This window comes from Erpetoichthys calabaricus, chromosome 7 (genome assembly GCF_900747795.2).
Source record: "Erpetoichthys calabaricus chromosome 7, fErpCal1.3, whole genome shotgun sequence".
Classification (NCBI taxonomy): Eukaryota; Metazoa; Chordata; class Cladistia; order Polypteriformes; family Polypteridae; genus Erpetoichthys; species Erpetoichthys calabaricus.
In genome coordinates this window covers 1,111,418-1,136,882 of record NC_041400.2, presented here as the reverse complement: position 1 = coordinate 1,136,882, position 25,465 = coordinate 1,111,418, and the positions used below count along the sequence as shown (strand labels likewise).

General features: G+C 47.6%; 2 protein-coding genes across 2 annotated transcripts in view; one reads left to right on the top strand and one right to left on the bottom strand.

The window, feature by feature from the left end:
• Positions 1–2,604: 2,604 nt before the first annotated feature.
• trmt10a (tRNA methyltransferase 10A) lies at positions 2,605–18,088 on the bottom strand. The gene is made up of 8 exons (XM_028805109.2): positions 17,984–18,088; positions 15,602–15,827; positions 13,991–14,153; positions 10,434–10,505; positions 8,773–8,847; positions 8,416–8,565; positions 3,712–3,817; positions 2,605–3,324 (listed from the first exon to the last, which is right to left on the bottom strand). The coding sequence occupies exons 2-8, from the start codon at positions 15,802–15,804 to the stop codon at positions 3,074–3,076; spliced, it is 1,020 nt and encodes a 339-aa protein (XP_028660942.1). The 5' UTR covers positions 15,805–15,827; positions 17,984–18,088; the 3' UTR covers positions 2,605–3,073.
• A 4,085-nt stretch (positions 18,089–22,173) lies between these two features.
• Positions 22,174–25,465, top strand: part of mttp (microsomal triglyceride transfer protein) — a 40,331-nt gene continuing 37,039 nt past the window's right edge. The window contains exon 1 of the mRNA XM_028805108.2: positions 22,174–22,376. Within this exon, the coding sequence (XP_028660941.2) occupies positions 22,313–22,376 (64 nt within the window). The 5' untranslated portion in view covers positions 22,174–22,312. The remainder of the gene's footprint in view (positions 22,377–25,465) is intronic.

Genomic DNA, 25,465 nt, shown 5'->3' with positions numbered 1-25,465 from the left:
TGGTGGGAGGCAGCAGTCCAGCCTGGCACTCACTGGGCAGTCAGACAATAAAGAAGGGTGAAGAGCGGGGCACATCATGGCCAATGGTGGTCTGTTGTGTCACCGAGTGAATGACACAGCGGCCCCTGAGCAGGTCTGGGGTCAATCAGGGGCACCAGAGTGACTTCACCTGGCAGCCATGACGTATCCGGCCATTCAGAAGGAGACCCTCCGCTGTCCAGGCCACAAAGGCACCAAGAGGTCTGATTTACGTGTGCCCACTGAGTGGTCCTCTTCTTTTACTGATGGGTATCAAGTATCCAGGTACTCACCGTCTCGGTGGTCAGAGTGGCCCACATGTGGGTGGTCCCGTGGCTCAGGCGTTGGACTGTAAGGGTGCCAGCTCCAGCAACACCTCCAACTGTAGAGAAATGAACTCGTGAGGGGCTCGCTACTGAAAGGCGCTATATCTAAAAGGCTTACCTGATGACACAAGTGTGTTAAGATCGCTAGGCCTCCTCTCCTCAGCAGGACCCCCTCACCCAACAGTCGAGACCTCCAGAAAGCTCCACAGCCCGCTGCAGCCGCACTTCACTGCCCTCTTGTGGCTGTAAGGGGTAGTGCACCTTGGATTCCAAATCCAACACTTTGGCCTAGTGAGCAGGCGGGTGGTCCGCCGCCAGACCCCAACCACCCCTTGAGCACATTCATTCAGTTTTGTTTTTGCTTTTCTGTATTAATGTTACTTTTGGTGCTCAGGATTCATTTCTTATACGTTTTCCTGAACCGAATTTCCAATCATTTATACCCTAACTGGCTGTGCCACCTCTGCAAGATGGACCTCAGCGTATTCAGTGGGCAGTGCGCCATCTGTTGGAATGTTTCTTGCAATGCTTCTTGTAATAAAATGCAGTGTGTTTTTCATTCCAACAGATGGTGCATCACAAACATTAACTCGGCTTTTACAAACCCCACACCCCTCGGCATATAACAGACCCGTAGCAACCAGACAGACACTTGTCGTCTCATTAAGGTGGGCAGAGGTTTCTGGGGTCACTCCTGCTGTGATCTCTCAGGCGCCATTTTCTTTTAGTTATAAATACTGGATGTCTGTTCCTGCTGCCATCTCATTTTTCATGCATGTGGTTGTCGTAACATCACCCAGGTGTGTGTGTGTGTGTGGCTCTGTTGTCATCGATGTGATCGGACAAAAGGCCAGCGTTGTGCCCTCCCTGGCCACCCTGAGGTGGTGGATAAAGACCAACAAGCTCTCTGCGTCTGTGATTAGTGTTTTGGGTTTGACTTTCCATATTGGACTTCCAGGGTCTGCCAAGAGATTTTGATTCGGAGTTGACGAGAGATGGGCAGACGTTCAGTTAGCGACCATCGGTGGCTACTGTGTTTGATGCTTTGTCACCCGGTCACCTTATTGGGCCCACCCTACCGTTCTGAGGATCACTCGGTAACTTCGACCGTCATGAGAGGTCGAGTTCAACATCGTCATCTACCCGTCTTCAGAGTCAGCGCCATGACGTCACTTCAGGGGTCACTGGGGTGATGCACTTGTCTCAACACGGACCCCGCTCAGCAGTTTTAACTTTTCAGACGTCGGCAGTGGCTGCACGATGTTTGCTCGTCTGCCGCTCTGCACACCCCCCTTCACTTTTGCACATTCAGCCCCTCCCTTAAGCCCCATTGGTCACCCACAGCCCAGTAAACTCCGCCCACAGCTCCTGTTAGCAGCCTCCATTTACATGGCCTGCAGGCCCCAGGCGGCCGGTGGTCTCGTGTCCCCCAAGTGCTGATGTCAGTGCTGCACCCCCAATGTTGACATTTTGAGAGTCCAACGTGATTGTGGAAAACGATTCAGACATCAAATTCCAATGTGACTTCAGATGAGGCTTTGCATACTGTAGCCCCCTTTAAAGCAACGTGCAGAGAAGCCCACCCAGATTTCAAAGTGCAGCGTAGATGGAAGGCACCAGAGCTGCAGGTAATGAGGTCCAGTAGCCAAAGGCTCAACCTCCAGTCTTCAGCAGGCCGACATCTTGTCACCTCAGAGCCGACGTGGCCTCTAAATGGTCCCCAGGGGGACACTTGGAACAAAACGTGCAAAGCTGGTCAAAGATGGGGTCAGCGGTGAGGCTGTCACCCATGGGGACTCACATCAGGAGGGACAAAACCTGAAGGTCATCGGCTCATTTCACTGTCAAGGGGGACTTCCTGTCAGCTGCACAGCAGATCTTTGATCTTCGGTCTGTTAGGTGAAAAGTTCAAGGGACGTGAAAAATGACATCAGAGCCGAGCCGGGTGGTCTGCTGCTGGACTGCAGTGCGCCGGAGCCAGAAATGGGGTTCAAGTCCACAGCAGGCCACACACACAAAGTGAGAGCGGGCAACCTCAGAGCCACGGTGGGGGGGCATCACGGGCCTGTGGAGGATGCTGGGAAACCACAAAAATGGGGGTCACTGGACAGCAAGGCAGACCTCAAGAGTTGAGAGGCAGCAACGCAACTGGAGATCACAAGGTGACCTGAAGGGAAAAGCTTTAAAGTAGGAAGGGGACAAGTGACAGATAGAAGTGAAAGGCGCAATATGACAGATAGATAGATAAGATTGGCACCGGTATAATAAATATTAAAAGCCCTATATGATACATTAAACAGTTAAACAAGGCACATGAATATGAAAGGCGCTATATAACATACAACTAGAGATGAAGACACTGTATAACAGAGAGATGAAAGGCGCTATATAATAAAGAGACAGACAGACAGGCAGGCAGAACTTTACATTTTGAACAATAAGACTGAGATTTCTTTACAAACAAAGGCTCGCTGTAGAATACTGCGTCTCGTCTCTCTAAATTAAAGTTCAATTTCTTTCCAAAATAAATGCCCAGGTTGTTAAATCAAAAGGTCAGCATGGCGTTCAAGTTTTGCTAAATCCTGGTTAGAAAAAGTAAAACCCAAGAGGCATTAAGCTTTTGTCCACGTAAAAGAAAATCTAAAGTGTCCCTCTGTGGCGGTGACGTCCCTTACGGGTGTGTGATGACGTTCTGCGTGTGCCCTCAAGTGTGACACGTTTGCAGCGAGTCACGTGTGTGACGCTGGGCCGCTACAATCTACGTTACCCTCACGGCTCTCGTCTTCGCTGTCTGCATGTTGCCGTTTGGTCTCCTCTTCCTCCAAGTCCCTGGCAGACTCTTGCTCCTCATCGATGCCAGTCTGCCCCTCTTTGGTGTCACTCTGACCAATGGGTACTGCGCCCTTCCTTGGTGGCAAAATTGTAAAAAATGCTTCCTTCCAGTCTCTCTTCTCCAGGTACGCCAGAATGATTTCAAACACTTAAAAAGAGATGAAGAGTAAATGAAAGTAAAATGACGTAAAAGACGAGTCCTGCGTTTGCCCACCGATGTGAGACCCCGCACAGCATCAACAAGACGTTTACTGAGAGCTCAACTCAAACTCGACGGCCGTGAAGCTCCACAAGGAGATGAAGAGCAAAATAAGCCGCCACAGCACAAGGACAGCAGCATCATCATCATCGTGTGGCTGAGCGCCAGGACCAGTGAAGTGACCAATCAAACAAATGCCCGCCTTGTCAGGCTGTAAGGACTCCTACAAACGCTACGCACAGCTCGGCTTTTAAATTTGATCAATGGGGGTGTCGAGACGGGGGTCTGAGACACAAACCGACTCGTCACTCGCCCCTCCACAGTCGGGGTGCTCACCGTGGTTCACTGCCAACACCTTCCGGCTGTTCATCTTCACAAAGGTCCCAAGTGGCAGCTGCGCATGTCCGATCCCCAGCTCCTGTGCCCGCTGGAAGGTGAGACCCTGAAAGAGAGAGACGATGACACGTCACCTGTAAAGAGCCACACGACGTCCTCAAACTACAAGCTAAGCAGGTCACTCATCACTCCCTCACCTGTGACAGGACCCCTTTGATGACGGTCACCCATCACCAAGATGTGCCCGACATTGGGGGGCTGAATGCTCCCCCTTGTTTACAATCCAAATCCAAAAAACTGAGAGTCAGGCCAAAGATTTTAGCAGATGCGAGTCTTTCAATCACACAACCCTACAAAGTGAGCACCAGGGTGCTTAGCCACACTTCAGATCCTGTTTGCAGTGCCCTCTGATCGATTAGCAGGCCTGACCCCCCAGGAGGTCCTAAACGCTCGCTCACACACAAACACACACACACAGCTCAAAGGGCCTGGCAGTGTAAAGCTCACATGGCGAATGCCAACAGGAAGTCCGTCTTTCACACACAAACCTCCAGATGTTTCCATTGCATGAATTGGTTTTCTCTGTCAGACCTCCAAGGGGGAATTGACCACCAAAATGGAGGCGCAGAGCTACAGTAAGACGTGTGCCACTGGGGGGTCTGCTGCTGAACTCACTCACTCGCTCCACACAGCCCCCCAGGTCAGGCCTGACAAGTGTCGTATATACCAGCAGGGCGCTATATAACCTAACATTCCTTTAGCTTGTCAGTCTAAACACCGTACACTAGATTCCCAGGTCCTGCTCATAAGGGGTACCTCCCATCGTGTATTCAAATCTAGCATTCCACCTCCATTCTCCAGGCTGGTGGTCCTCCTGGCATTGTAAACCATTTGGGATACGGGCGTCATGCCAACAGACCTGAAAACAGGACTTGTCAACCCTATCTGGAAAGGGAATTGCCTGGACTGTGGCGACTACAGGGGGATAACACTGCTCTGGGTGCCAGGAGGGTCCTCCTCGATAGGATCCGTGACCACTTACTCGCCTACCAGTCTGGTTTTACGCCTAAGAAGTCGACCATCAACAGCATCCTGACACTGAGGGTCCTCATGGAGCACAAATGTGGATATCAGCAGAGTTTCTATGCAGACTTTGTCGATTTTCGTAAAGCGTTCGACTCGGTTAATTGAGTTGCCTGGTGGGACCTCCTGAGACTTCATGGGATCCCCTCAAGGTTGCTGGATATTCCGGGGTCCGTCAGGGTCTGTTGTGCTCCTATTCTATGGACTGGGTGTCTGGGGGGTCATGGGGTCCAGCGGCTAGGGGGAATCTGTTGGTGAAGAGATTCACTGAACTTTGCTGATGATGCTGAGATCTTCGAAGAGTCAACGAAGGCTGTAATCGGGGCTCTCGAGAGACTGAGTGAGGAGTCTGAGGGTCCGGGCTGGTGAGGGTCCTGATAAAAACCAAAGAGCCAGGCCTTTAATGACCTCCTGGGCATGGCCATCAGCAGTGTGTGTGTAGACCTCATCATCGAGAGGTTTACTGACCTCGGCGGTGACATTCATGTCTTCTTATGAAGTCAGTAGACGGATTGGGAGGGCATGGGGGGGTCATGAGGTTGCTGGAATCGGGTGTGTGGCACAAAAGGACGAAGGTCCAAGTCTGTAGAGTCCTGGTGCTCCCTGTTTGTGAGACATGGACGTTCTCCAGTGACCTTGAGACGAAGACTTGACTCCTTCATAACAGTCCTTGGGTCCCCCTCTGGGGGTCTCGAATGAGGCACATGACCTGCATGGTGAGGAAGCGTCAGATATGTCACTATGGCCATGTGACGAGATTCCCCGAGTGTGACCCGACTCACGGGAGTGTCATTGTTGAGGACCCGAGTGGCCGGACCAGGCCAAGGGGACACTCAACAGATAGAGGGTCATTCTGGGGGGTGGGACTGGACCGCGTGTCTGCCTGGGGAGGTTGCCAACTGGTATCCCGAGACGTTTCGTCATGTGGTGGGTGCGGCAGCGCGCTGTACCAGTGCAGGCTCCCCAATCTAATGTACCTAACATGCTTTTAGGTGTACGGCAACGGTGGCCACAAGTGGATGGTGTTTTACATTTGAGGAACAGCTTGGCCTTCCTACTCCAGGCACGCCGGCCATCAATGAATTTACGCAGAGCTGTGGTGCGTGTCGGACGTTGACGGATCGCTCTTCGTCACATTCCTCCAGTGACACATTTTCCTGGTAGTTTTTTTATTTTTAGCAGCATCATTCACACTGCAGCCATCAGAGCCACACTGTCACCTAAAGTGTAATAATCCTCAGACTTGTGTTCACGAAACTCGATGCTAATTGGTGTCATACCTTCACTCTTGAAGAATTCACCCCCTCGGTGTGGCAGCTGTTGTCTCAATGCCATCCTGACAGGATACAATCCCAGAGCCGTGTATCGCTTGGATTATTGAAACGTTTTGGGAAGAGCCGTTCAAAGCCCAAAACTGTACTCACCTTAATAAAAAGGGGAAAAGAAACAAGAGCCAAAAAAAAAAGATATACAGTGGGCATAGAAACGCCCCCTCCCTTTGAATTATTCCCATTTTTTTTTTTTTTTGCTTTAACAGCCTTAATTATAAACACACAAACTCATATTTCTTGCCAGCTTTACTTACTCAATGCCACCTCTAACATCCAAGTGAAAGAAATCACAGCTGCAGTTCAGAAGAATTTTAAAAAATCAAAAACAAGAAATCCTGAGATTAATAAAGGAGCACATCCCCCCCCCAAACTCCATCAGGTGTCAGTGCCCCCCATTTCCACTGCAGTTACTGGCTGTGCTCAGTTGTAATGAGTGTGATTAGTGAAGCTGTTCCTGGTCCATTCATCCCTTTCCTTGGTAGTGCAACTGACTATGGGGGACAAACCACTTTCAAAAGATCTCAGGGACAGAGTTGTGGACGGACATAAGGCAGGCAGGAGATCTCAAAGGTTTTATCAACCCCAAGGAGCTCAGTAAAGTCCATCATAAAGAAGTGTTTGGTACGACTAGGACCCTCCAAACTGGATGGAAGAGCAAGGAGGAAACTGCTAAGAGAGGCTACTGAGAGGCCAATGGCCAGTTTGAAGGAGTTACAGGCCTTGATGGCACAGAGTGGTCATTACTGGTGTGCCTGTGACAACAATTTCACAAGCGCTCCACCATTGTGGCTTGTTCAGGAGGGTCACACTTCTCAAGAAAGGCCACGTTATGGCTTGTTTGAGCTTTCCCAGAATTCACCTTGAAGATTCTGATGCCAAGTGGAAAAAGGTCTTCTGGTGAGAGGAGACCAAAATCAAACTCTTTGGCCTCAACACCAAACTGTACACCAGTGCAGCTCAACCATCCACAACACACCATACCTACAGTAAAGCATGGAGGGGAGGGGCAGCATCCTATTGTGGGGGGGCCTGGGGCTCTCGTTAGGGTAGAAGAAGCAATGGAGGGGGCAAAATAACATCAAATTCTAGAGGAAAACCTGCTACCCTCTGCCAGGAAGTTGAAGATGGGCAGAATGTTCACCTCTCAACATGACAACGACCCAAAGCACACAGCAAAATTGAGCACCCAGTGGCTGAAGGAGAAACAAGTGAATGTCCTGGTGTGACCAGTCAGAGCCCAGAGCTAAATCACACTGAAAATCTGTGGAAAGATCTGAAGATAGCAGACCACCAACACTCACCATCCAATGTGACCGAACCTGAACAGAGTGGGGGGCAAATATTACACAATCTAGGTGTGCCAAGCTGATAGAGAAGAATCCCAACAGACTCAAGGCTGTCATTAAAGTAAAAGGGGGGTCAACAAAATGACATTGGGGGGGTGACCCTTTATTCATCTCAGTAGGTCTTGGTTTTGATTTTTTATTATTTTTCTGAACTGTCGCTGTGATTTCTTTCACTTGGATGTTAGAGGTGGCATTGAGTAAGTAAAGCTGGGAAGAAATCTGAGTTTGTGTGTTTACATTGAAGGCTGTAAAGTAAAAAAAAAATAATGGCAATATGTCGAAGGGGGGATTCGTTTCTATTGCCACCGTACCTGAATGTTATTTGAGTGGCGAGTGAGCCTCGTGCAACACTGGGCTCTTCATCCATCGCCAGCCCTTGCTTATCATGCAGTGCTGTCAGGAGAGGCTGCTGCCCCAAATTGAATTCAGCAGGTTCAGTAATGGACTGCTGCCTCAGGAACAAATGGAGGGTCCACTGCACTGAACGGGCGACGCGTCATCATCATCATCATCGGTGTGTAGGCCGCTAGGACCTGAGGACCTAAGTATTGAGATACGCTGCACGGCCAGTTAGAGGTGGCTATGGACTAAAAGAGAGGCCTCATATGAAAATGATATTCATCCATTTTGTGCAATCCATGGTTGTGGGAAGCTAACAAGTAATAGCGTAATGAAAGGACAACTGACATATAAAAACACAAGTCTCGTTATAAAATGACTTCAAGACAGCATGGCAGCAGAGAGCCTGGAAGCTACAAACACTCACACCGCTGCCCGTTTCTATGCTAGACATAACAGCCGTCGCTTCTTCATGAATCCAACTTGTCCATCCACATCCAGTCCATCACAGGACACACACATGGAGGCAAACGCAGAATCAGTCAGCCAGCTGAACCTCGTCCAGCATCGTATCAAACACTCTTATTAACACATAAAGAAAGTACCTTGTGATGGTTGTGATCGACCAAACCTCCAATTACGTAGGCCTTTGTCTCATCCAACTCGCTCAGTGTGTTTGGAGAGTCGGACGTCAGGTACACCAGGTCTTCTTTCTTCAGAATTGTAACGTAATGCTCTGGAGACACATGGATGTCCTGCAGGATGTAAAAAAAAAAAAAAAGGAAGTGAGAAGATGTGTCAAAAGCCAAAACCCCTTTAGATACCAGGATCAAATCTGGCATATTGAGGCATGGCTCCTAACTAGAGAAGTGAAAGTGCGGAAGATATCTTAAAAAAGAAAAGCAAACAGGAAGATGACGAGACACACACACACACACAACTTACCACTAACTGGATCTTACCTTCCAGTTCACCCATCCTTTGTCATTTTCATCCATGATTTGCTTCAGCTGTCCACTATGACTTGTTAAATAAAACTGCAAAATAAATGGATCAGAGTTGATGAAGAAGATGAAGCTCCGGCAAGATGAACCAGTCAGTCAGTCAGTCATCGTCCAACCCGCTATATCATAACTACAGGGTCATGGGAGTCTGCTGGAGCCAATCCCAGCTAACACAGGGCGCAAGGCAGGAAACAAACCCTGGGCAGGGCGCCAGCCTACCGCAGGGCACACACACACACACACACACACACCAAGCACATACTTGGGACAATTTATTATCGCCAAACCAGTTAACCTGCATGTCTTTGGACTGTGGGAGGAAGCCCACGCAGACATAGGAGAACATGCCAACTCCACGCAGGGAGGACCCGGGAAGCGAACCCAGCTGGGTCTCCTTACCGCGAGGCAGCAGCGCTACCCACTGTGTCACCGTGCCGCCCACAAGATGAATCAGAAAGCTGCTAAACCAATTTGAATTTCTTTAGCAGGACTTCCTAACCCTAATGGCTAAAGAAATGGATTGTACAAAAAACACATCTTGGACTGCCTCGTACTGGAGGAGCCTGCAGACAGAGAGACAAGCGGGCTGAGCAGCGAGTGGGCACAGCGGTGAGCGGGCACAGTGGTAAGCATTGCTCATCAGAGGTCCCACGGCCCAGCGTCACTACCTGGTAAGAGTCGACAAACTCCAGCCGCGTCGGTGCCCTCTGATTTCTCACACTTCCTAAAGATGGAGGTCTCCAGCTAATGCAGACGTCTTCGTAGGATGGCAAAGAGCAGGTTCTTGCCCTAATATGTGCCCTGCAGCAGGCTGAGATACTGTATCTGCAATTGTGTTGCAACTGTTAACTAACAACTCCATGGACTTTTATGAAGCAATCAATTAGAAACCTGTGCAATGACCAGTCTGAAGTGAAGACTTTAATGAGTAACCGCTGTGAAAGGAATTGGGCATTTGTCACATCTGAAAAACACAGAAGTCGACTTCAATGACAATTCTGATTCAGTTTCAGATCACCTGGAGACGCGTTCCTTTCGTTGAGCTTACGCTGGTCGAGGAGAGATGCTAATCTCATGCAAAGAGTGACGTGTAGGCCTCAAAAACACTGCACATTAGGCTAATGTTAATGAGCGACTTGATAATTCTGGGATGTTCAATTGCTTAACACACTTAAATAATGCAAGAAGTGACTGTATGTATGTGATTTTTACAGAGCCAGGTGCTGAATATCACACTTTTGCGCTTATCGACACATCATGTTATGTAAACGTCTTTTCAAAATAAGCAGCATGGTACCTCTTCGTTTTATAAAGCTCCCTGCTGTAGGCGCCCGCACACAGTGACTGACACACACACACACAAACCGTGTGCAGGGGACTCCCTGACCCGGACCCACACTTGCCTGTGTGCCACCGCGTGAATACAAACTGTAACAACAAGAGTCCTAAGTTAAGGGATGGTGATGTGTAATGACATGTGCGGAGCTCACAGCCCACCGTTGTAACTTACAGCCCCTTCCAAAAGGGCAGCAATAAGACAGAACTGTTGTGACTTTAATTTTAATGTGGTGGTCCACACAGCACACCATGAATATCTCTACTAAAAAACAACGGCTCACCTGAACAGGACGTACCGCCCGGCGATTCTCAGCATAACATCTCTGGATTTGTCTGTGGAGCTTTTTGACATCCTACAAGGAAAGAAAATTAGTTTGATGATTTAGTGGAGATCACCGAAGCCAAACATCCAGAAAATTCTGAATCACTGGAATACAAACCGTCACCTCAACTTTAAAAAAATATGCAATCAAATGAAATAACAAGTATTAAAAAATATGACATGTGCAGAAGAATGTTTACATTTGGATTGGTCTGTACATCATCCTGTCCTTTAACGCTCCAGTAATACACCTGATGACCCGTCTGGTGGGCTTAATGGATTCCATTTACAGCAGAATTTCACTGATCACTTTTCTGTTGCCCACTGATCCTTTTAGGTTTTTTTAATAATTAAATATTTATTAGAACATTCAAACACTCTGGATGAGCGCAGGCCATTCAGCCCAACAAGGCTCGCCAGTCCTCTCCACTTATTAACATCAAGTCGAGTTTTGAAAGTCCCTAAAGTCTTACTGTCTGCCACACGACTTGGTCGTTTATTCCAGTTGTCTGTCGATCTTTGTGTAGAAAAGCTTAATGTTTGTGTGAAATTTCCCCTTCATAAGTTTCCAGCTGTGTCCTCGTGTTCTTGATGAACTCATTTTAAAGTAACCGTCTCAATCCACTGCACTAATTCACTTCATCATTTTAAACACTTCACTCAGGTCTCCTCTTCATCACTGTAAAGGCTCAGCTCTTTTAATCTTTCCTCATAACTCACCCCCTGTAGCCCCCCTGTAATCAGCCTAGTCGCTCTTCTCTGGACATTCTCTTGTGCTGCTATGTCCTTTTTGTAGCCTGGAGACCCAAACTGCTCACAGGACTCCAGATGAGGCCTCACCAGTGTGTTATAAAGCTTGAGCAGTCCCTCTGTGATTTGTACTCCACACATCAAGGCGCTATATAACCTGACATCCTGTTAATGGCTTCTGAACACTGTCTGGCAGTCTGCTACGACTCCTAAATCTTCTCATAAGGTGGACTCTCGATTTTCTGACCCCCATTGTGTATTCAGACGTCACATTTTTACTTCCTATCTGTAATTCTTTACATTTACTGACATTAAATTCCATCGTCCACAAATCTGCCCAAGCCTGTCTGCTGTCCAAGTCCTTCTGTGATGATATAACAGATTCCAAATTATCTGCTAATCCACCTCTCTTGGTATCATCTGCCAACTTCACCAGCTTGTTCTTTATAATCCTATCTAAATCATTTATAAATATTAATAATAGCAGTGGCCCCAGCACTGACTAAATATTTATGCTATTTGATTTATTCATACTTGGGAACATTAAAACACATTTATTTGGAAAGTGGCTTATACATTATATACAGACGACACACACATATTTGTGTGTTTTAAAGTTGTTGTGTTCAGTGAAGTTTATTTTTGCTTTTCTTCTTCTTCTGCGTTTTGCTTTGAACTATCCAGTATTTATAAAAATGCAAACCAGATCTTCTGTTGGTAACAAATGAGCACAACCCAAGGATGAGCTCAGCTGTTTAAAAGGTGCAGTCACGTTTCACCTGAAAGTCACACAGAGCGAGGCTGGGAGTGTGCGCTGATCACAGGGCATTGCTGCACCCACCACACGACAAACCAGCCGGACGGAGATCCGAGTGCAGACGTCCAACGGGCGACACCTCAGCACCACACTGGAGCAGTGGTAGGTTTGTTAAGGTGGCTGGAATGCCAGTCCTGCCGCTAAACCCCAGGTTTTCCCTGCACGTTGGAGGACCTGCTTGCAGATTAGCGTCACACCCTGAACGGAGCGATTGCAGGTTAGGGGAGTGGACTCACTTCTGGTGCTTTATGGGATTTGAACCAACAACCTTCTGATTGCCAGTGCAGATCCTCAGCCTCAAAGCCACATACAGACAGAAAAAATCTAAATCCACCCCACTCATTCTGAAGTAGCAAGACGTTCCCCAGAAGACTAACTGGAGCTTTGTAGGTGTCAAAGGAAATGAATATCAGTGAAATCAAAACACCCAAAACAGATTAAAGGAAACATTTTCTTGACATGCGACTTCGAGTAGCTCAAGCTAAAGATACAACATAACTGAAATCTTTAAAAAAAAATATAAAAGCTAAATGTGGTGAAAATCCTGGAATTTGGGAGAATGAAGAACTAACGGTTTATTCTAACAACTTCCTACAGAATACTCTGCCCAAAAACAATCACTTTTAGATGACCCTTACACTCTGATGTTGTGTGTGTTTTTAATATTTCTAACATAAAGAGGCACAGCAGAAGACTACGAGGATGAGGCCGAGAGCTGCTGTAAGCCTGTGTATTTATTTATTTTTAACCATAAAGAGCAGCTTTTGAGTTTCTGATCTGTTTGTGAAATGTCTTTACAGATAAAAAAGAAAAAGTGGACTTTAGTGAACTACAAACACGAAACGACGGCATCCGCACCGCACTGCCCAGACAGAGCAGACTGACGACAAAGAAAGTCCTAAACAAGTGCGGCTCAGACCTCAACCACTCAACGCCCGAGCCAAAGCGTTACCCAGAAACCACTGCCAGAATGACATGTGCATGGAACCCTTCCCAGAGAACAATCACCTGGGAATTCTTTTAAAGAATAAATGGAATTCTGGATGAGCACCAGTGGCGTCCCACCAGTACGAAGGAATACTCCACCCAAAACAGGGCAGACGGTTTCTGAACAGTGTTACTCACGTCGTGTAGTTTGTAGGGGTGGCTGATCTCACGTTTTCATGCAGAACTTACACATTGAGGATTCAAACTCGACAGAACCCTGAGGTGACCAGTTCTGAACAACAAATAAAAAAAAACGTAACTGTAAGAGAAAACGTCGTAATGAAGTGTGCTGACGGGCCACAATCACGACACTCGTTTAGAAAGTCTGACCCAACACACAGTGCTTGGTTAAAGACTCATCCTCTGCGTTTGGCTAAATCACAAATAACTACGCCAACTGCCAAGGAGGTCAACACCACCAGGCCAGCAGCCCACCGTTACTAACGGGATGTCCTCAGAGGGGTCACAATATGATGACACAGGACTAGAGCCTTACATCCTCTCATGAACCCAAAGTACTGCACTTTACACATGAAGGAGACGAGGAGCTCCTGGATATCTTTGGTATGAGAAACAGGAATCACACAAACTCATCATCAGCATCATCATCATCAGGCTCTTGTTTCAGAGATCTTATAAATTCTTCTTGATCTCAAAATTTATTCAGGCCTTGTTTTAAAAGACCAGGAATCTCAGGGTCAAATCCAACTTGGTGCTTGTTGTGTGTTTTTTATCCAATCTTAGTAAGTTAAACTCACATACTGTTAAGTGTTTGCTTAATTACAATGGGAAGTGAGCTTCATAAAGCTGGGTAGACGATGGAAGATGCGCTCGTATCCCGGATGTTAACAGAACATTCTTAGTATTCGGCTGCATTTCTGACATAAAAGAAAAAGTAAACCTGTGACGGCGGCAGCAGCAGGACGGCGGAGTGAACGCCTTTACAAAGAGAACTGCAGTACCTTGAACGCCATTAGACTGTCGAAGCTGCAGTCTATCACAAGGCGGGTTTGGCTGGGCACCACTTCTTTCCGGATGCGCTTCTTAAAGGCGCCCTCTGTGCCAGTCTCCGCTTGACACTGTCGTTCTAACTTTCTCTTCTGTTTCTTCTCCTTTCGTTTTTGCCTTTTGATAAGAAGCAGGATGATAAAACAAATAAGGAAACAAAATAATAAGTAGCAGTAATATCCAGTAAAAAAAAAAATCTTACTTTCAGAAGAAGAATAAAAGGTAAAATACCCCTTCTGGTTAGCCGAGAGAGCCCACAAGTTGATCGAAATCTACGTTTTGTACCAAATACTTGTTTGCAAAATTTGGTTGACCTCAGTGAAAGGCTACTCAAGTTATCGTGTTTACACACACACACAGACACACACACACAGACGGACACACACACACGGACAGAGACACACGGACAGAGACACACGGACACACATGGACAGATAATTCCAATTCAGACTCTAGGGAAGGCTAAAACATCGAGATTCATCAAAATCTCGAGGTTGAATTTTTGGACATTACCATACTTTCCCAGTACTTCATATATGAGAAAATAAAAAGGTTGTTAAGCTTTGACCACCAAGATCTGTCTGTTCAACACAAATGTGAAGTCAGTACTGTTGTACGGGGCCGAAACCTGAAGGACAACCAAAAACACCACCCGAAGAATCCAGACTTTCATCAACACCTGTCTCAGAAAGATCCTCCACATTCGCTGGCCAGACACCATCAGTAACACTAATCTATGGGAAAGGACCTGCCAACATTCAGTAGAAGCAGAAATCTGGAAGAGAAGATGGGGATGGACAGGGCACACCCTACGCAAACCAGCATCACCAGACAGGCTCTCAGATGGAACCCCCAAGGAAAGCGGAAGAGAGGCCGTCCAAGAAACACCTGGCGACGCGACCTCGAGGCAGACATCACAAGGATGGGCTACACCTGAAGTCAACTAGAAAGAATGGCTCAGGACAGAAACCTCTGGAGATCTACCTTTGGCGGCCCATACCCCGGAAGGGGTGGACGGCGTAAGTAAGTAAGCTTTGAACGGATTTACATTAAAAGAACCTTCCATCAGATATGCAAAAAGGGCACAACCAGAGGACCAGTGGGTGACTACTGAGCTCAACTGAGCTGGCAGTGCCCAGGTGCTCACCAAGACGACTCCGAGGAGGCAGCTGATCAGTCAGGTGCAGCAGGACCCTAACCAAACATGAATTTGATGATGACTTGCTACTTGGATAAATTTCCAATTTACAGCAATAGACTACAATAAAAATCAAGCGATTTATTCTGCACATCCTGGATGAAGAATCCTCCATTTTGTCCAGAAGTTTGTAATTTCCGGATTTTGCCTTTATGTTGCTATACAGAATACACCGTGACAGCCCAACAAGCCCACCAGTCCTATTCACCTCATTTCTCCTAAACCTAAAGTCCAATCATCTATTTGTGCTCTAATGTTGTTAGCATTAAAGAGATAAAGGAAGGTCCTCCCTGTGACCCTATCAGCCACCCGCATCACTGAGCACATGGAGGACAGACTCGCACGTGTGAATGACAGGGCCACTTACTTTCTCAGTTCTCGCTCTTCCTCCCACTGTTTGTTTCTCATTAACCTTTTCATCTGCTTCTTTGACATCGTCCCAGTTTGTCCCTCCAGGGTCCCATTATGGCCTCTTGTCTCCTGCACACCTGCCACACACAATTCCTTGCTGGCTCCATCATCGCCCGACTGAGGCGTGGTATTCTTGTTATCCTCTTCTTCGAATGACATGTTTTTGAAATTCCATGTGTCACCTGGAAAAAAAGGCCAGTTTAAGAGAGTCAGATGAGGACTTATGGTATGTTGTCACCTTGTCGTTTTAGCCAGTGATATTCATGTTACGTGACTAACATATTAGCACCAATTTCATCCATTTTGACAGCAAAGGCTCACACCTCTTATTCAGTTGCAGATTTATTTTTACACCAGGGACATAATCTGAATCTGCTTTGTCAATCAACTTAGTTCATCAACTAACTGGGAAAATAACCTCATAAAATAATATTCTGCAACCTTTTAATCCTGTTTAGGGTCAGCAGGGACAGAAACCCATCACAGCATCATCAGGCACAAGGTGCCTGCCCATCACAGGGCCCACGGGTCCAACTAACAATGAACCAAACATCTTAGGAACACGAGAAGAAATACGGCATAAAAAGATGAAACGCAATCAAAACTGGGTTATGGGATTTTACCCCGGGACAGGAGCCAAGAGCCAGCAGTGCTGTGCTCTCTCGGAGACTCTTCTTTCTTAGGAGACTGCGTCCTTTACTCTGTGATGGCAAGTGACGTCACCTCAAGAGAGGATCACAAAGCAGGCTCAGTTATGGGATGCCTTCTGGACCTGCTGGAAGCAAGTCATGGAAGACAGACGAACGGAGCGCCACTATGAGCAACGCTGCACAGCCTCCCTCTCTAAGGACTTCTAGCCAACCAATCATTCGGGGGAAATCCTTACAGAGGTGGTACTGGGGGTCCTTCATACCTGTGGCAAGGCACCTGTGCTGGCCTCACTGGGGCCGCTCATTTTACCTGTAGCTTTGTCAGACAAATTCTCAGGTTAGTGGAGTCGGTAGAAAAGCACCGACTCCAACTAAATGTAACTGTAATATAATATGTTAAGATTTCCAATTCCACATATACTAGTTTGATTAAATAATTTTTTCTTCCAGCCTTTGATAGAAATAACCTATTTTATAATTGTATACATTTCGTCTTATGTTTAATGTTACTCGACGTTTATAACTTCTTTAACAACTAATATAAAAAGCCCCAATGGCATTGCTACAAAATAGTGAGGTGCTAAAAGGTATCTTGTGTGCTTTCACTGAACAAACTAAACACGTTGGTCGAATTACAAACTGAGCAGTCGGACTTGAAGATTCTGAATACCAACTCCACAGCTCTGGTCAGACGTTTTCTGCTTTTTATTGAAGCCATTCTTGTGTTTATTTATCTTTTATTTATTCATTTTCTGTGAAAAGCCAAATTCCCATCTGTCTGCCTATCAATAAAGCCAGCTTCCAGTAAATAACTTCTGTTTCGTTCATCAGACAGCACGTTACAGTTTTAAGAACGTGACCCTGAAATTCCCAATTCAAGACCGCGGTAACGCCAGCCAGGCTTTGGGGGGCTTTGCACATTACAGCCGCAGCCAGGCGACGCGGTCCTTCCAAAGTATGTAAGGCTTTGCACCCATGGAGCTAAAAAGAGAAGCTTTATACCTTAACGCGTAACAACAGCACATTACATTGAACTCAACGACGCGTCTAAGTGAAGTCAAGTCGTTCAGACGCTCGATTCAGCTCCGGGTGGTTTAAGGTGGCGCCTACCACCGCTGGCATCCTGCAGCTCTTGCATGACAGACGTGGCCTGAACGCCTCACTTCTTCGCGGTTTTCGTTCTCTCTTTCTAGAAGCTTCACTGACGCTCCTGTCAAACGGCCCCCCGAGACCCGACCTGGCTATGCCCATCTTCCTTTGGCTAGCAAGTATAAATACACAAATGAAGACGCAAACAAAGTCAGACGACGAGCGACATTGTACGAAGGTGTAAGAGGCTCAAACGTGCAACCCGCTGGGGCACAGAAGTGATTCCCACGACCCACACGGACATGCAGGTGAGGTGAATTGTCTCTAAGTGTGTGCCAGGCGCTGCCCTTCATTCCTTTTAATGTTCTACTCGCGACGCTGCCTCTAAGAACGTCATCCACTAGAACCGTAAACTTGAGTCGGACGCTAACTGGAAATTAACTTAATTACATCCCAATACGTTTTTGTTACACTATGTCAAAAATAAAAGATTTGTCCAAAATCTCCTTTTCAATGGTACTACAAGAAGGCATTCGATTTACAGTCGGACACTCTTTAAAATTAAAACCGCTGCACACCAACCGTAAACTGAGTCTTACCTGGAACTTCAGAATAACAACACTGGCGCAGCGGCTACAACACACGTGGAGCACACCAATGACATCATCAACACGCGCCACAACCGGCCTATCCGCGAGGGCTGATGGGACTGCGCGCGCACTCGTTCGCCCGGCCGCCCATCTCGAGTGCTTGCGAAAGCTGCGCGCAAAGTCCGCGCCGAGCAAATTTCAACTCGTTATTCTTGTGGTTTTTGTTTGTGTTTTCCAGCGCTTATGGGTTACAATTCTACTGGATGTTGTTTACGAGTAGAATTGAAAGAACCAACTGTACGAACAGCACTGGGAAGGCTGGTAGCGAGAGTGGCGCTTAAAGTAGTTAGTGTCATTTTAGGACTACTTTATCGATGTGTTGCCGTTTGTGAATGATCAGCTTTAAGTGTTTGTTTAGGGAGATCTAAATTAGGGTGCTAAACTTATCGTTTTTAGAATATATTTACAAAGCTCCTGTTTATTGATTCTGTATTATCATGATCTGTAAGGTTTAATATGAATGTATTTGAGATTGTAACATTCTCAGACCCCCTAAATCCACTTTATTAATCAAGGAGGCTGGGGCCCATCCTGGCAGCATTGAGCACAAGGCTTGAGCAGGTCGTGGGCAGGGTGCCAGTCCTTAGCTGGGCCACTTAAACTAATCTTCACCCCTTTGGGAATGGAGCTGCGTGTGTCAAAACTCTGCAGCTTCAGTTTACTTCATAGAACGATTCGGTGTGACGCCTAATGCAGTAATTACAAAGTTCAGGTATCTTTGTTTGAAAAGGTTTAGAGAACCGAAAAGCAAAAACAGAAAAATAAAGAGAACATTCTTAAATTGGGTGTTTTAAGGTTTAGGGATGAGTTTATGAACTTGAGTTTAAGGTCCTGCCCTACACTCGGAGGCCACGCGGTCAGAAAACGGAAAGCCACCGTTGTGTCTGTGAGCCACTCCGAGTGTCCATGTTTCACATTCGGGTGTCGCAGAAAGAGCCGAGGAGGTTCAAGTACTAAAAGAGCACATCGTACCTCAGTCACAGTGTGAGGCGGCTCTAGAAGACACTTGGGAGAGTCTGAACATCACGGCTAACGTTCTTAGATTGGCTCTTACAGGTAATGTGGGAGGAAGGCTGTGGCACCGGAACGAGAATCCATGCAGACGTGAATATTAATAAAGTATCTATCTATCATATAGTGCCTTTCACTCTATTTATCTATCTATCTATCAATTATATAATGCCTTTCTATCTATCCATCCATCCATTTTCCAACCCGCTATATTCCTAACTACAGGGTCACGGGGGTCTGCTGGAGCCAATCCCAGCCAACACAGGGCACAAGGCAGGAACCAATCCCGGGCAGGGTGCCAACCCACCGCAGCCTATCTATCTATCTATCTATCTATCTATCTATCTATCTATCTATCTATCTATCTATCTACAGTTAGGTCCATAAATATTTGGACAGAGATGACTTTTTCCTCATTTTGGTTCTGTACATCACCACAATGAATTTGAAATGAAACAACTCCGATGCAGTTGAAGTGCAGACTTTCAGCTTTAATTCAGTGGGGTGAACAAAACGATTGCAGAAAAATGTGAGGCAACTAAAGCATTTTTTGAACACAATCCCTTCATTTCAGGGGCTCCAAAGTAATTGGACAAATTCAATAACTGGAAATCAAATGTTCATTTCTAATACTTGGTAGAAAACCCTTTGCTGGCAATGACAGCCTGAAGTCTTGAACTCCTGGACATCACCAGATGTTGGGTTTCCTCCTTTTTAATGCTCTGCCAGGCCTTTACTTTCAGTTGCTGTTTGTTTGTGGGCCTTTCTGTCTGAAGTTTAGTCTTCAACAAGTGAACTGCCTGCTCAGTTGGGTTAAGATCAGGTGACTGACTTGGCCATTCAAGAATTTTCCACTTCATTGCTTTAATCAACTCCTGGGTTGCTTTGGCTGTATGTTTTGGGTCATTGTCCATCTGTATCATGAATCAATGTGACTGCTGTATTTAGCTGGATTTGAGCAGACAGGATGTCTCTGAGGCGGCACGGTGGCACAGTGGGTAGCGCTGCTGCCTCACAGTTGGGAGACCTGGGGACCTGGGTTCACTTCTTGGGTCCTTCCTGTGTGGAGTTTGCATGTTCTCCCCGTGTCTGCGTGGGTTTCCTCCCACAGTCCAAAGACATGTAGGTTAGGTGGATTGGAGATTCTAAATTGGCCCTAGTGTGTGCTTGGTGTGTGGGTGTGTTTGTGTGTGTCCTGTGGTGGGTTGGCACCCTGCCCGGGATTGGTTCCTGCCTTGTGCCCTGTGTTGGCTGGGATTGGCTCCAGCAGACCCCCGTGACCCTGTGTTCGGACTCAGCGGGTTGGAAAATGGATAGATGGATGGATGTCTCTGAACACCTCAGAATTCATTCGGCTGCTTCTGTCCTGTGTCACATCATCAATAAACACGAGTGTCCCAGTGCCACTGGCAGCCATCACACTGCCTCCCTCCACCGTGTTTTACAGATGATGAGCTATGCTTTAGATAATGAGCTGTTCCACGCCTTCTCCATACTTTTTTCTTGCCATCATTCTGGTAGAGGTTGATCTTGGTTTCATCTGTCCAAAGAATGTTTTTCCAGAACTGTGCTGGCTTTTTTAGATGTTCTTTAGCAAAGTCCAATCTAGCCTTTCTATTCTTGAGGCTTATGAGTGGCTTGCACCTTGCAGTGCACCCTCTGGATTTGCTTTCTTCTCTTTATGGTAGACTAGGATATCGATACGCCCGCCTACCCCCTGGAGAGTGTTGTTCACTTGGTTGGCTGTTGTGAAGGGGTTTCTCTTCACCATGGAAATGATTCTGCGATCATCTACCGCTGTTGTCTTCCGTGGACGTCCAGGTCTTTTTGCGTTGCTGAGTTCACCAGTGCTTGCTTTCTTTCTCAGGATGGACCAAACTGTAGATTTTGCCACTTGTAATATTGGAGCAATTTCTCAAATGGGTTTTTTCTGTTTTCGCAGCTTAAGGATGGCTTCTGTCACCTGCATGGAGAGCTCCTTTGACCGCATGTTGTCTGTTCACAGCAAAATCTTCCACATGCAAGCACCACACCTCAAATCAACTCCAGGCCTTTTATCTGCTTATTTGATAAGGACATAATGACGGACTTGAGCACACCTGCTCATGAAATAGCCAAAGAGTCAATTGTCCAATTACTTTTGAGCCCCTGAAATGAAGAAGGGATTGTGTTCACAAAATGCTTTAGTTGCCTCACATTTTTATGTAATCATTTTGTTCTCCCCACTGAATTAAAGCTGAAAGTCTGCACTTCAACGTCATCGGAGTTGTTTCATTTCAAATTCATTAAAGTGCTAAGGGTTAATCAGCGTGTGTGTGTGTGTCATTCATGGGGCACTGTTGTGGTGAGGGTCTGTCTGTGTGTTCATTTTAAAGTGCGACAGTTGACCGACCCGATAACGAACTTGACGAGAACATGAATGGACTGACGGTGTGGAGACCCCTGAAGATGGTGACGCTTCCCATCCTGTCTGAAGCAGCTTGAGAGGACCTGCCAGGAAGATATGGGATGGGCTGTGCAGTCCAGGTGTGCAAAGCTTGTAGAGACTCGGCCAAGAAGACCCCAAGCTGGAATTGCTGCCAATGGGGCTGAAGTTAAGGGTCTGAATACGTCCACGAGTGAGAGGTCTGGGTTTGTGACTGTTATTATGGGATGCTGACTCAACTTCTCTCTTTTTGATAAACAAGGTGATGCCCTCCCACCATGAGCAGGCCCGGCCTGTGCGCGACTTTCTCTTTTGTTGTCAGTTGATTACGAGGGTCCCACTTGCCTTTGGATTCATTCTGAAGCCTCCTGTTGTGTTTGCCATCTTTCTTTGTTTCGCTGAATTGTATTCTGTTGTGATGTCCGAGACAAACGTGGAAGCAGTTTTGGGGGCTGAGTCCTTGTTCACACAGCTAGCACGTGTTTGGTGGTCTCCAGACGAGACTCTGTCTGATGTCCTTTCTTAAGTGCCAGTCAAGACGCGGGGTCTCTAAGAAGAGCCGAGCCCCAGCAGCACACTTTGCGTCCCTCTTACAGGCCAGCCAGCCTTTGGCCCCCCACCCGGCGAGGCTCGGCTTAATGATTTACCTGAGGGAGGGCTGCGTGAACTTAGTCCCGGAGCGTGGAGTTTGGAGTCTGGCCCTCTGCTCCACAGATAAACTCTGCTGCTGTTGTCCTGAGGCTTCTCTGCTGTCAACCCTTCATTCTGAAAACTCCACGTAGCCCTTCATCAGCTGCAGAGAAGAAGAAGAAGAAGAAGGAGCTGCCGCCACCGCCGCCGCCATGATCCTCGGAGGTCTGTTCTGCCTGCTTGTGCTGCCATTGCTGGACGCTTCCTCCATCGAAGGTCAGTGGCACACCTCATTATGTTCTCACATTTCATTCATTCCTTCATCCTCAGCTCGGCAAACGCATTTAGGGCTTCGACTCACCTCAGCGGCCCACCACTCTCTATAAAGAGCTGAGGTGCGGAGCTTCATGTATCCCACCCGGCCCCCCTCGTCAGTCCATTCAGGTTCTCTACCTGCCTAACCAGCTCAGGGCTGCATGGCAAGCAGGGTCCGGGCTGGCGACGTGAGCCGAGTCTGTGACCTTCATCTGAAGTGTGGGCCGCAGAACTCCAGTCTGAGGGGGGCACAAAGCAGGAGTCGAGCCTGGGTGGGCTGCCAGTCCTTCACAGGCCTCGTGTATGGAGGTGCCAGTTTAGAGCTGGTGGGCACAGTCCTGCTGATGTTTGATATAATATACGCCGTGTGTGTGTGTATACTGTATATCCTGTAGGGGTCTTTGTGTGTAAATCTAAAAGAGGGGTGAAGTGGCACAGGGACTGCAGGGATGCCATTAGTGCCAGGCCTGTTCATTATATGGGTTTCCCATCTCGGTGGTCCGTCCTCACCCTCTATTAAACACGTTGTGCTCAATAAGACAGAATGTGCCATAAATGATGTTCTGTGTTTTACACGGCTGCAGTGCGGTGGTCTGTGCTGCTCAGCCCGAGTGCCCGGTGCCAGTGTGGCTTTTTCTGCATCCGTGATATCAAAGCCTCGTGGCTCGTCTGCTTTCATTTTTAACGCGACTTATCTGGAGTTGGCATACGTTCCTGTAAGAAGGGCTGCCAACCTCTTTCTATCTGTGTCTAATATATAGCGCCTTTCGCAGCACAACATGACCTGAAGCTCCTTTCTCAGATTCTCCCTGTTATTTTCCAGCTTGCTGAAGGCAGGATATCTGCAGGTGGACTCGGTCTGAGCGAGTGCCGCCCGGTGGTTTTTAATGTTTTACTTTGAGTAAAAGGACAACAGAATCCTAAACAATCCCAGAAATCCTCTTCAAATACGCACACAAGTCATTACGGACCGAGGTGGTCTCGCTGGGGGGTTACCCAAGACTGCAGGCTTTGGTGAATGATTAAGAGAAATGAGGGCAGACATCACTGGAGTGGAGAAAACCGCATTCATAGCCAAAATCAAATAAGACCCCCAAGCCCCCCACCCATGTCACCTGAGCCCCACATATAAACACGAACGCCAGTTTATGAGCGGGTATCACATGTGCACTAAGTCCCTCTTAATCAGCTGGCTTTATTAAGGTCTGTAAGACTCCGCCACGTTTGACTGACATCCACCCATCTTTAGGGTGGTCTCCTGCCTCACGGCTCCCGGGTTCTCAACTGGCGCCCTGCCCGCTCACAGCCTGAGTGCTCACGTGGCCCCCTTGGGGCTGACTGGACTGGTCCGCTGTCACTCCGTGTGCTGGTGTGTGATGGGTTAGGGTTAGGGTAGGGGATCCCTCCTACATCATCGTGTCTGTTTCAGCTTCTCTTGGCCTTAAGTTTGCCATGTTTGGGCACACGCCTCACCTCTGCCACTTGACCCAGTTCCAGTGTGCCCACCCCGTGATCACAGAAGACCTCTGGGTTTGATGGAGTTGTTGTGGGATTGCTGGTCTGTGGTGAAATGAGCCTGCTGGACATCGTCCTGAATCCCCCTCATCCAACTCGGGGTGACGGGGACCACAGGAGGCACAAGTGACACAGTAGACTCAGAAGTTCTGTTCTGCGAAGCGTGCCTGCGATGCCACATGTTACACACATGCAGGTTTCACTGGACTCTGATCACGTGACAGTAAAGACGCTATAAGCCAGTAATGGAGTTCAGACACTAGAGGGCAGCATTGCAAGGTAAGGCGGTTAGTTCAGGTAAGGAGTTTCTACTCGCTCATGATGGCACCGAGAGTGGCGCCTGCTGATGAGTGCGTGTGAGTGGAAACTCTGTCCATGTGCCAATAATAAAACACTAAGCTTTGTGTGTGTGTGTGTGTGTGTTCTCTCCAAGCATTCCGATTGGCCAGTTTGGCTTTGGTGAAGTGCGAGTGGGAGACACACAAGGAAGTGCTGGAGGCAAAGACGGGAAGAATCAAAGTGGACAGCAGGCGAGCGAGGCACCTCGATATTTACAGAAACGCAGTCGAGGGGGCAGTGCCAGTCAAGAAGGGTCCAGACGCATGAGGACACCGAGGAAAGGCTCTGTAGGGACAAGTAGGGCAAGAAATATCAAATAGTTTTAGTGTTAGTCCGTTACCTAATGCGGCTCTCGACCACGTAAAGCTGTAACTGAGATAAACACCAGAGGGCGACTTAGCTGCCAGCCGGGGGTGCCACCTATAACAGAATTCCAACACTACAGGGCGATGACGTCAGGGTAGCCTACATGACACAGTCCACACGGGGGTTCACTTTAATGAGGCCCATCTTCATCCTGCTGCACCACCCAGTGGTCACCTGCCTGGACATTCTCCTGCTAGAAGGTGCACTTTGACAACAGCACACCTTAGAAAGCATCTCCACATCGTCGCCATCACGTTTTACTGTCCATCTGAAGTTCTTCCAATTGTGGTGGGCCGGGTGTCACCCACCGCGCTGGACTCATCTCTCATTACTCCAGAAGGCCTGGAGATCATTGCGGTTTTCTTTGTAGCGGTGTTCCTCTTGGATGGTTGAAGTTTCCGTCTTGCTCCTCAGCCATGACGCCCGTCCTGATCTTAGGTGACGCCTCAGAGGCCTGCAGTGTCTGGATGTTCTTCTGGGGTCGTCTCCATCTCCTTGAGGTCACTTTGGCAGGCCACCCTTTTCCGGTAAGATTCCTTGCCGTTCCTCATGCTCTCCATTTACACAGTGGTGCACTGGAGGGTCACCGTCTTGCAAATGTCTTTGTCACTTTTTCCTGATTGGGAAGTTTCAATAACTTTGTCCCCCGTCTCTTCTGAATTTCCTTTGATCGAAGCCTCGTGTTCTTGTGGTGACAACTTCACTGTCATGGCGTGTTGAGCTTCAGGCTAATAGGGCTGCTTGTGTCCAATGACCAGTGAGCTTTGGTCAGCTGTTTGAGTGAGGCACTCTCGGGGGGCAGTTACCTTTTCACAAGGGCAGTGCAGGTG